This window comes from Theropithecus gelada, chromosome 15 (genome assembly GCF_003255815.1).
Source record: "Theropithecus gelada isolate Dixy chromosome 15, Tgel_1.0, whole genome shotgun sequence".
Classification (NCBI taxonomy): Eukaryota; Metazoa; Chordata; class Mammalia; order Primates; family Cercopithecidae; genus Theropithecus; species Theropithecus gelada.
Window position 1 is genome coordinate 60772496 of NC_037683.1, and position 12021 is coordinate 60784516.

Here is a 12021-nt window from a genome sequence, read left to right on the forward strand (position 1 = left end):
AAAAAAAAAAAAAAAAAAAAAAAAAAAAAAAAAAAAAAAAAAAAAGTTGATGCTCAACACACCTGCCACTCTTCTCTGCTATGCTACCAGTAATTGGTGTTTTAGTTGTGTTCCATCTTGAGATGTAATATTGGGAGTTGAAGAAATATTATTAGAGAGTTAATCATTGCTATTAGTATTATTTTTTCTTTTTTGAGACAGAGTCTCGCTCTGTCGTCCAGGCTGAAGTACACTAGCACTATCATGGCTCAATGTAACCTCCACCACCTAGGCTCAAGCGATTCTCCTGCCTCAGCCTCCCGAGTAGCTGGGACTACAGGTGTGCACCACTACACCTGGCTAATTTTTTGTGTTTTCTGTACAGATGGGGTTTCACCATGTTGGCCAGGCTGGTCTTGAACTCCTGATCTTAGGTGATCCGCCTGCCTCAGCCTCCCAAAGTGCTGGGATTACAGGCATGAACCACCGCACCAGGCCAACCATTGCTATTATAAGGAAAAAAAAAAATTCTGACAAATAAAGTAAATGCATTTATAAACACATTCATTCATTCAACTATTTACTGAGTATCTATCTATTAGGTATCAGGCACTGACTCCAACAGTGGAGGCAGTGTTGAACAAGACAGTATAGGTCCCTATGCTCGTGGAGCTTCTATTCTAATATGAGAACAAACAAACAAGGCAAAATCAGGTGTAATAAATTATGTGATAAAAAATGCTATGATAGGAGTTAACTGGTTGTCTATTCACATAACTCCATGCTGATTACACATATGCGCTAAGTATCTCTACACAACATTGGCTGCAGATAGAAGTCTTTTATTTCACATTAAAAAAACCCACAAAAATTAAGTTGCTTTTTGGGGTCTTTTTGGCACATGATTCATAGAAATAGTTTGATAAACTGGCAGACATTATAGTAAATATCTATGCAAGAATTACATCTCTCCATTTAAGAACAATGTATCCAATTCTGTACTGGAAATCATTAATTCATAAATACAGTTCTACTTAAAAAAAACTCTCAGAGATTGAGTATTTTCAAAATAACATAAAAATTTTTTTCCAGGTACTTTGAGAGAATCCACTACAAAGACTTTGGAGTTTCCAGAGGATCTAGGGAAACAGGAAACGCATCCAAACTGTCTTCTAATACCAGGAGCCCATGTGAAATATGACCATTTTCCAGATGTTTTATTCTTAAGACAATGAGCTCTCTTTTGACAGGACAACTGTCACCAATAACTGCACTTTACACGTTGCTTCTATATTCACTAGAATTGACCTAATACACATGCAAGTGTCAGCAACAAAGAATAGGGTTGAAAAATTACATCAGTCCAATAATGAAATAAATCTTCCACATTTAAAAGGGCAAGGAATCAATACTGAGTGGTATAACTAGACTCACACAAAATTTTCCACTATTTGTAGGGAACTGATTCGGACACTAACTGGAATGAGAGGAACTATAGTAGCTGTTGGAAATGGAGAAAATATTTGGCTGTTTCATGCATTTTGGGGAAGGTATGGAAAGAAAGAGAGGGAGTCCCAAAGCCAAGGGAGAACACAGCGAACTAGTTCCTTCCCCAGAGATCTTTAGCACTGGACAAAAGAATCCACATCTAAACAACAGGAATGATCAGTTCCTTTATTACAGTGCTTTGTCTTTCAAACAAGTTTTTTAAGTAAAAAGAAATAATGAAATGCTTTACGGACAATAGATTTGGAACTGAGAATGCCTAACAGTACTTGTTAAAAAGATCCAGATGTTGTAAAACCTGGAAACAAAGTTACTTTAAATCTCTCATCAGTTGACAGCCTCAAAGAACTCTGATATAAACGGTATATCCAAACATAATGCATTAAAACAGGACCCATTATTGCACATACTTTGGCTACACAGAGGATCAGATCTCAATGCCACAATTCACATGTGTAACCCTTATAGTAAAAAGTCTGGCAACAAGTAGGCTAACAGCCTGAGTCTGTATATTTTCCATCACTAGCATATTGCTTTTGTGGTTTGGACATATCTTTACTTTCTCCAGCTAAATACTGCTTACAGGTAACTTAGAATTATCTAGTGTATGTATGTATGTGTGTGTGTGTGTGTATATATATATATTTGTGTGTATGTTTAAAGTTATAGATCAATAAATATTAGAAAACTATTACATGTCAATCTGTTCTAAGTATTTAAGATAAAACACAGCTATTCTTCCTGTCCATTGAGGAAATCGCACCTAGTGGGAAAGACAGACTTTAAACAAAGAAATATAAATAATTATGAAAATGATGACACATTAAAAAAAAGAAAAAAAAATAAAATGATGACACATATATTAAGCACCATGAAAATATATAGGAAAGTATTACAAAAGTAATCTAACTTAATCTGGGAACATCACAGAAGCCCCTATCTTCCCCCACCAAGGAAAGAATATTTAAATCAAGATGAAAAGGATGAGTAGGATTTTTTCCAGACTAAGTCCATAGAAAACACAGGCAGAGAGAATTACAGCATTGCCTATTAGTGGAAACTAAGAGATGCCTAGTCCCCTGAAAGAAACTATAATCAAGAAAGTTTTTAAAATCAATCGATGATTCTGATACATCAGACAGACACTAAAGGTTGATAGGTTTTCTATCTTAAGACTGAATATTTCAATAACATTTTTTTTATTAAAAGCAAAAATATCCCAAGGCCCCTTAAAACCAGGAAGGCCACAAAGTAGGGTGGCAGCGAGTGGAGACCTGAGTGAGGAAGGCAGTTTAGGACAGTGGTCCAGTAGGGACAGTTACATCCAGGAGGATTGGACAAATGAGCAAATATATTGAGGATAATGAGAGTGAAGGTTCTTACTGTCAGGGAAGGGAGATACAAATTCAAAAAGAAAGACTTTCATTACATATATAGCTAAATACAGAAATAAATATAGATGAGAGAGAATAAGCACATATATTTCCTAGCTCTGTTCATTGAAAGGGCCTAGAGACAAAGATTACCCCAGCAGCAATGAGATACTTTGCACACAGATGTTAGCTTCTAAATACCAATCTCCACTAAAAGAAACCTGGAGTATCTATTACACGACTGGGGATAATACAAAATAAACCTAGGACATCTTCTTGTGCCACAAAGGAACTAGTCAAAGCATGAGGGGGTCATGTCAAAAGGACACAGGAGCCAACTTGTAGAGGCTCTTATTGGTCAAATTAAACATTTTGTTCAATTTATTGGACAAATTGAAGATCAAAATAATAGATAATTGAATAGTTAAATAAAATAGGAATTTAGGAGTGTACACTAATATGGAGAGAGAGGAACTGAGAGAGGAGGGGAGGGGAGGGGAAGGGAGAGGGGAAGGGAGAGGGGAAGGGAAGAGAGGGGAGGGGAGGGGGGAAGGGGAGGGGAGGGGAGAGGAGAGGAGAGGAGAGGAGAGGAGAGGAGAGGAGAGGAGAGGAGAGGAGGAGAAGAGGACAGAAACCCTTTCTTAACAGCAGAATGCCTAATAAAAAACGTAGATGGATTCATGGATTTTAAAAAATCACCTTTTTGCAACTATCACAGTAATAATTCGGGCAAAAGTACTAGTGAATGCTAAAACTAATAGGTGAAAATAGGATGAAAATAGAATATTTGTGAAGTCTCAAAACATCTCCACAAGATTTATTGAAGATAAGGGTAAAAGAATAAGTTCATAGTGGAGAAACCTAGAAAACAACATCTTATCCAAGTGATCAAAGCTCACCACCCCAGTGGAGGGAGCTCAGACGTCATGTGCCACAGATGGGACGTGGTGAGAAGCGCACAGCTACACGTCTGTCATACTCTACCAAAAGTGACCCCACCTAACTCTAATATGAGAAATATCAGGCAAACCCAAATTAAAGAGCATTCTATAAAATAACTGGCTTCTAATCTTAAAACTAGTTAAAGTCAAGAAGTCACAGAAAAAACTGAAGAAGTGTTCAGGTTGAAGGAGACCAAAGAGACACAATAAATAAGTGCAGAGCAACATTCTAGCTGAGATTAGTTTTTTATTAAAAACATCACTGGGATTGTTGATGAAACCTGAATAGTGTCTCTGGCTAAAAGGGATGTGGAGTTTTTCTTACTGTTAAAAAAGGAAGACAATTTCTGCAACTTTTTTATGCATTTTACAACTTTTTTATGCTTGAAATTGTTTCAAAATAAAAGGGTAAAAAATACAAACAAAAATAAATTCAGAATAGAGAACTCAGAAACTAATCTACATATCTATAGCAAACTGATTTTTGACAAAAACGTCAAGAAGACTCAGTGGGGAAGGACAGTCTCTTCAATATGTGATGCTAGGAAAACTGGATATCCATATACAGAAAAATTAAACTAGATTCCCCATTCTCTTGCCCTACAAAAATCAACTCAAAATGCATCAAAGACATAAATGTAAGACACAAAATGATAAAACTGCAAAAATAAAACATAGAAGAAATGCTTCAGGACACAGGCCTAGGGAAAGATTTTATGAATAAGACTGCAAAAGCACAGAAAATAAAAGCAAAATAAATGGGATTATATCCAACTAAAAAGCTTCTTAGCAAAGGAAATAATCAACGACATGAAAAGACAACCTGCAGAATGGAGAAAATATTTGCATATTATTCATCTGACAAGGGACTAATATCCAGAATATACAAGGAACTCAAACATCTCAACAGCAAAAAATAAACAATCTTATTTTAAAATGGGGAAATTATCTCAACAGACATTTCTCAAAAGACATACAAATGGCCAATAAACATATGAAAAACCGCTCAGCATCACTAATCATTAGGAAAATGCAAATCAAAACCACAATGAGATATCATCTCTCCCCAGTGAGGATGGCTATTATCAAACAAACAAACAAACAACAGCAAATGCTGTTGAGGATGTGAAGAAAAGGGAACTCATTCACTGTTGGTGGGAATGTAAACTCATACACCCACTATAAATAACTGTAGGGAGGTTCCTCAGAAAACGAAAAATAGAACTACAATATGATCTAACAATCCTCCTACTGGGCATGTATCCAAAGGAAAGGAAATCATATCAGAGACATCTGTACCCCATGTTTATTTTAGCACTATTCACAATAGCCATGATATGGAATAAATCTAGGTGTCCAACAATAGATGAAAGGTTTTTTAAAATGTGGTATATATCCACAATGGAATACTATTAAGCCATCAAAAAGAATGAAATCCGGCTAGTCATGGCAACATGGATAGATACGCAAGACATTATGTTAAGTGAAATAAGCCAGGAACAGAAAGTTAAATACCACATGTTCTCACTCATATGTGGAAGCAAAAAGACAGTTGATCTCACAGAAGTGAAAAGCAGAACAGAGGATACTGGAGGCTGGGAAAGAGCAGGGGGAAGAAAGAGATAGGGAGAGACTTGTTAAAGGATACAAAACCACAGTTAGATGGGAGGAATAAGTTCTAGTGTTCTATCATCCCACTGTAGGGTGCGTATAGTTACCAATAATACATAGTTTCAAGTAGCTAGGAGGAGGAATTGAATGTTCCCAATACAAAGAAATGATAAATGTTTGAGATGATAGATATACTAATTACTCTGATCTGATCATTATACATATCATCAAAACATCACTATGTACTCCATGAATATGTATAATTATTAGTCAATTAAAAAATAAATTTTTTAAAAAATTCCAAATTTACTTAAAAAAAAAAAAAACCAACCTTTTAAACAGTAAATAAATGTACAAATGTTCAGACCTTCTGGCAATTATATGCAAATGAGAGCAGTCTTAAGGCATCATTTTATATCTTACTGGTTTTTATTGTTATCATTTGTTTATTGGGCTGCTTTTTGATATGACATTATAATAGAAGGAATTTATTCTTTATATTGTTTTATAAGTACTGTTATATAAAGTGACTCATAATCCTTACAAAACTCTATAAAAAAGAGTTAATTATTTTCTCCATTTTACAGAAGCAGTCAAAGCTTACAGACACAGCTTGCCTGAAGTTATACAGCCAGTAAGTAGTGGAAGTGGGATATGAACCCAGGAAGCCTGAAGCCTATGCTTTTAATCTCTGTGTTTTATATTTTTGCGAATTCATACAGGGCTGAGCTTTTTGAAGGGCAATGAGACCTGGCCATCCCTACAGTCACCAAATCCTTGGACTCCTGCTCACTACATTACCGAGAATTTCCCTGAAGGAAAGCTGTAGCGGAAGAGAGCTATGTGCATAACGATGTTCACTAAAGGCCAGGTATGGTGGTTCATACCTGTAATCCACTTTGGGAGGCAGAGGAGGGCAGATAACTTGAGGCCAGGAGTTCAAGACCAGCCTAGCCAACATAGAAAAATCCCATCTCTACTAAAAAAAAAAAAGGTACGTAGGTACCTACCTACGTACCTACCTACCTACCTATCTTTGGGCTTGGTGGCACTTGCCTGTAATCCCAGCTACTCGGGAGGTTGAGGAAGGCCAATCACTTGAGCCTGGGAGGCAGAGGTTGCAGTGAGCTGAGATCACGCCACTGCACTCTAGCCTGGGCATCAGAGCAAGACTCTGTCTCAAACAAAACAAAACAAAACAAGATGTTCACTAAAATTGAAATTTTTTAAATGGCAAATACTAAAATGATTAAGTTTATTATGACTTATGAATTTGATGAAATATTCTCTAGTCATTTAAAAATGATAATTATGCTAGGTATGGTGGCTCATGCTTGTAATCCCAACATTTAAAGAGGTTAAGGCAGGAGGATTGCTCGAAGTTAGAGTTTGAGGCCCGATTAGGCAACATTGTGAGACTCCATCTCTACAAAAAGTAAAAAAATTATCTGGTTCTGGTTGTATGTACCTGCACTCCTAGCTACCTGAGGGGCTGAGGCAGAAGGATCACTTAAGCTGGAAAGTTTGAAGTTGCAGTAAGCCACGATCGTGCCACTGCACTTCACCCTGGGTGACAGAGCGGAGACCCTGTCTCATAGATAATAGTTATTATTATATTATTGTTATGGTGATATATGAAAACAGGGAAAGTTTATAATATAACATTAAGTTCAGAAACACAGGCCGGGCATGGTGGCTCACACCTGCAATCCCAGCATTTTGGGAGACTGAGGTGGGCGGATTACCTGAGGTTGGGAGTTCGAGACCAGCCTGACCACCATGGAGGAGCCCTGTCTCTACTAAAAATACAAAAAATTAGCCAGGCGTGGTGGCACATGCTTGTAATCCCAGAAGCAACAAATTAAGTAATATCCAGAAATGGTAATAGCTGTAGAGTCATGGGATAATTGACAGTTTTCCTTCCAAACATTTTCATGAGGTTTATGAAAACAAACCTCATGAAACAAAAAAGGAATCAAACACATCAAAAACATATCCTATTGACAAATGTCCAGAAAACCATGCAATAGGAGTCTTCTCTTACTTCCTCAAGGTTTTTTTTGGAAGACATGGGTGCTAATTATGTCCATTTACATGTAAAGTTATTAATTTTTTTAAAATAAGACAATAAAATAATATAAATTTTATGGTACAATATAACACAAACACATACATGTAGAAGGACATTATGAAGGACATATCTACAGTGGCTATCTCCAAGTGGTGACATGACAGAGGATTGTCTTATTTTCTTCTTTATACATTTTTAACTTAGTGTTATTTATATATATATATAAACACACACACACATACATACATATATATATATACACTGACTTCTAACAATATTTTTTAAAGAGTTGTACAGGTAAACTATTCCTAAATTAAAATACTCAAAAATCACACGTAATCTTGGCAACCAACTCCATGATTTTATCAGAAAATAGGACAGCTTTCTCATATCATTTATTCTACACTCAAGAGTTCACTAAGTCTGTACCCTTGGCATATTTCCTTCTCAACAATTACCTCTCATGCTAATAGTCCAAAAATGACTGAAGGAGCATACGCCTACCTGTACTTTGTATATAAGCCCAATACTTACATACGCAGATCACTGACCAATGAATCAATATCAAGAAAGAAGGCCATTCATAATGACTATTACATGGACTTAAATATAGTTTGTTTAGTTAATACTTCTTACTGGGAACTTTTAAAGCCTAATAGGAAAATATAAGCTTAGAAAGTGTTAGTCACATTCCCCAGCAATATAATAACAAAAAATAACGATATTATATAGAAATATCTAATATTAGCTTTAGAAAGAATCACATTTATTAAGTACTTTAAATGTTTCTGAGGTATTACAAAGGAAGTGGATAAAATCTTGATGAGATCTGAACAGCCTATGATCTTGAGAAAATCAGAAATCAGACAAAAGAATAAAAGTAGAAAAGAAGCAAAACAGTAAGAGTCAAAAATGAGAGGCTCTTCAAGGGGAAAAAAATCCATGTTAGGAGGAGTTATATGATAAGCAAAGATTTTAAGCCTAGCATAGTCAAGAAATGTTCACAAAAATAGATAATAATGAAAACAAAAGATTAGGGAACAATATATCTGATAGAGGAATTCCAGGGCTATGAGAGAAGAAAGGAGAATGTCACATGGTGTAGCAAAACAAACAAACAAACAAAAACCAGTTATAGTCAAAACCATGAATTGAATTATTTAAAAACTGAAGGAATTTCATCTACTTAGTATGGTTTTAAAATGTGGGTCTGCATGAAAGAATGGATGCTATGAACATCTTATATGTTCTATCACATGAGTACTAAAGTTAGTATCCTAAGTGAGAAAGCCCTAAACATTAGAAAACAGATGAACAGATTCCTATCTCAAATTTGATTGGCTAAATTTGAGACCACCATGCCCAATCTCATCCTGGCACAAATGTAGATTGGGGATGGCCCATCACATTTCTTTTCTCTAGTGAGTTGCTCAAGTTAAAAGTAGCACGCAGAGGCAATGAAACCATGCCATCCCTAAAATTTTCTGCCTATGCTAAGCATTATTTTTATTTTCTAAAACCATTTATTCTTCAAAAGAGTTCACCAAAGTTGCCATCCTTCCTATCAGCAGCTCCACCGGGCTCTGATGAGTGACATCCAGACATTTAAACTCAAAAGCTGCTTCAGAAGGGAGTTATTAAAATTCAAATGAGCTGGGTATATTGAAGAAGAAAACACTCGTTTGCATGCACACCTCCACATTTGGCCATCCCATTTAGCCCCATAGAGCAGGGTCTGGTTTTGTTTTTGTAAATGGGCTTTGGAGGCGGAGGTCAGCCTCCCACGGCCCCCACTCCTCTGGGGTCATCATTAGTAATGTGTAAGGCTGAATAGATTTTCCTCTGAATCTAGTCAGCAAACCTGACAAGACGACAGCCCTCTCCCACAACCTGAAAATGCCAAAAATCTGATTGGTAATAAATATGGCATTCTTAATACTTCATTTATTTGTTTTAAAACAGTTTTCAGCAAGACTGCACATAACAACACTGATTCCAGTTCCACTTGATTTTTCAGCCTTATAGCAGAACATTTCCTGTTGTACCATGACTACAGAATCGTAAAAATGTTACATTCAACCAAAAATTTCCCATAAGATTCAGAGAAAATTCATGTCTGCCAAGAAATATGGATCTGGGGAAGTAGACTAACATTTTATTCAGTAGAAAAGAAAAACAGTCTAGCTTTCATTTGACCTTAAGAATTTTTACTTTTATTTCTCATGAAAATATCTCACCTCATTTTAAAATTTCATATCAATAAGCAACCTAACACAAAATACAGCAGAAATATATACATATTCCTAGCATTAGTTTGGCCATGAAAATTTTAGATGCTCATTTAGTAAGAATTTCTTCCTAATGAAGACATCTCTACTATAATATTTATTTTAAGTAGACTTAATTTATGGTAACATAAACAATGAACTAGTTGTACATTATAATATATGATCTGTTTATATATAAGTGCATCATGTACAACAATGACATAACCATATGTGAATTTTTACTGAGGATAAGTAAATCATGCTAATTCAGGACCCTAGAATAATAGCACAAATTCTAGAACTCCAGAAATTAATGGAATTTGTCTCCAGGCTATGAAAATATTCATAATCTGGAAGCTCCAGGGATTACTGTACCCAGTGGGAAATCAGACAACACAGCTTTAACTTCCCTTCCAAAGGTAACATTTTACTTCCACGACCCTCACAAATCAAACTGCCACTTTCAGATTTTTTCCAGTCTTTTTGGTTGTTTTTTTCCTTTCTAAAATTGGGATGGTCTTGCTATAATACAGGCACTGATTTTGCTCAGACTGATCTAATCAAGGAAGACTGACCTAGCCAAGGAAGAATAAAATTAGTAAATCCATCAATGAAAGAATACCACATTAATGAGGCTTATTCCTGAGCCATGACATGTTCAGTTCTAATCCATTTTTTCCTCACAGCCCTGAAAACTATATGTGTATTATTAAGGAACATTTATTCAATAAGTTACATGGCATTGTTCTGGCTCCAGTTAAAAACAAAAGGCACTCAATCTCTGTCTTCAAGTTGCTTGTACTTTAATGGGGGTGGCAGCAATACAGAACCACAAAGGCTCAAATATGTGCAAGGAAAAGAACACAAACTAAAAATAGGAACTAGAGCCAGTGATTTCAACAACACAGAATAATTATAAAAGATGCAGGGAGAAGATCTACTTGCAAGACAGATCCTGGGATAGAAACTGCACCCAGATATGTTTTCTCTTTCTAGATCACACTCACTTGAAATGTAATCTGTGTTTGTACTTTTGAAAGGGCCAAATGGGAGACTAAGATTTTCACAGAGCCACCCATGATCAGGGACAGTGATTCTAAGAAACCACACAATGTGTATATTTATGTACCGATTATTGTAGCTAGTTGCTGGTCATCTCTATTGCAAAGATGGTTTAGCAGATGAAAATATTCACCCCTTCAGATTTGTATTGCTTGATTCTACAGAGGCATGCTTAGGGTACACAAATTTGCTTATAACAACATGCAGATAGAATGATAAAATTCAAGAAATGTGCTCACTTGCCTTTTTTTCCTCCTGTAATGAAGAAGCCAATGGCTGCTCCAATAAAACTGCTTTCAGGCAAATAGCTATAGTCAGTAGGAACTGTGGAGACAGAAAACGATCAAATTAACCAGTGAACTTGGCAGGCCTAATGAAGGAAAGATAATGATCTCATGCTGCCATATCAACCTAGAGACAAACTGGAGATGTTTATGCCATTAATCTCAGCACAATACTTTGTGGCTGCAACCAATTCTATTAGATTAAGTGACTGGCCTTGAAGTAATCACTTAAGCTATGCAAGCAAATCTAAAATGGTGGCAAATTTAGTAAAGTCTGGGAAAAAAAAATCACAGAAGATGAACACTTGAGTGAAGTGGTTAAAAAAAAAATCCTTTCCATATTGTCACATCAATGAGCCCCAATCCAGTGACCTCCTCAGAGTCAGCAAGGAATCTGATGAGCTTTGAGGCTGAGGTAGGTGCCACTTCAGGACATGCTGAATCAGATATATGAACCATAGAAATTCAACAACTAGTATTAACAGCACCAGTCCCTTACCTAAGGCAGAGACCTCTAAGTGACCAACATGTGCAAATAACCAGATGTGGTTACTAAGCTGGAATGGTGAAGCAGTGACATTTATGCTAGTTGAGTCCTAAGTGTCTCCTAAATTCTTTTCCTTCCAGTTTCCCATAATTGTTTCATGAGATGATTTTTACTGCAAGAAATGACTCAATTGGAAAATTCCATCAGGAACAAGTAGCAGTACTTTTCCAGATACACAATCATTTTGTTCAGAAGAACCTGGATGTATGATGATTCACTAGTACCTGATTTGAGTACATGCGGGCCAGACCAAATACCCCATAATATGGCAATTAAAAGCCTACATAAAAAAGTAAAAGCCTGACATAAATATCCTATCTTACCATGACACTGTGAGATCCCTGCCCTTCAAAACTAGTATTACCCAGGGCTTCCGGTAT

The 12021-nt window shown here is 36.1% G+C and overlaps 1 protein-coding gene across 1 annotated transcript in view; it reads right to left on the bottom strand.

Moving 5' to 3' along the window:
- Positions 1-12021, bottom strand: part of FOCAD (focadhesin) — a 315281-nt gene that overhangs the window by 32829 nt on the left and 270431 nt on the right. Inside the window, exon 35 of the mRNA XM_025360104.1 lies at positions 11054-11134. Coding sequence (XP_025215889.1) covers positions 11054-11134 — 81 coding nt within the window. The remainder of the gene's footprint in view (positions 1-11053; positions 11135-12021) is intronic.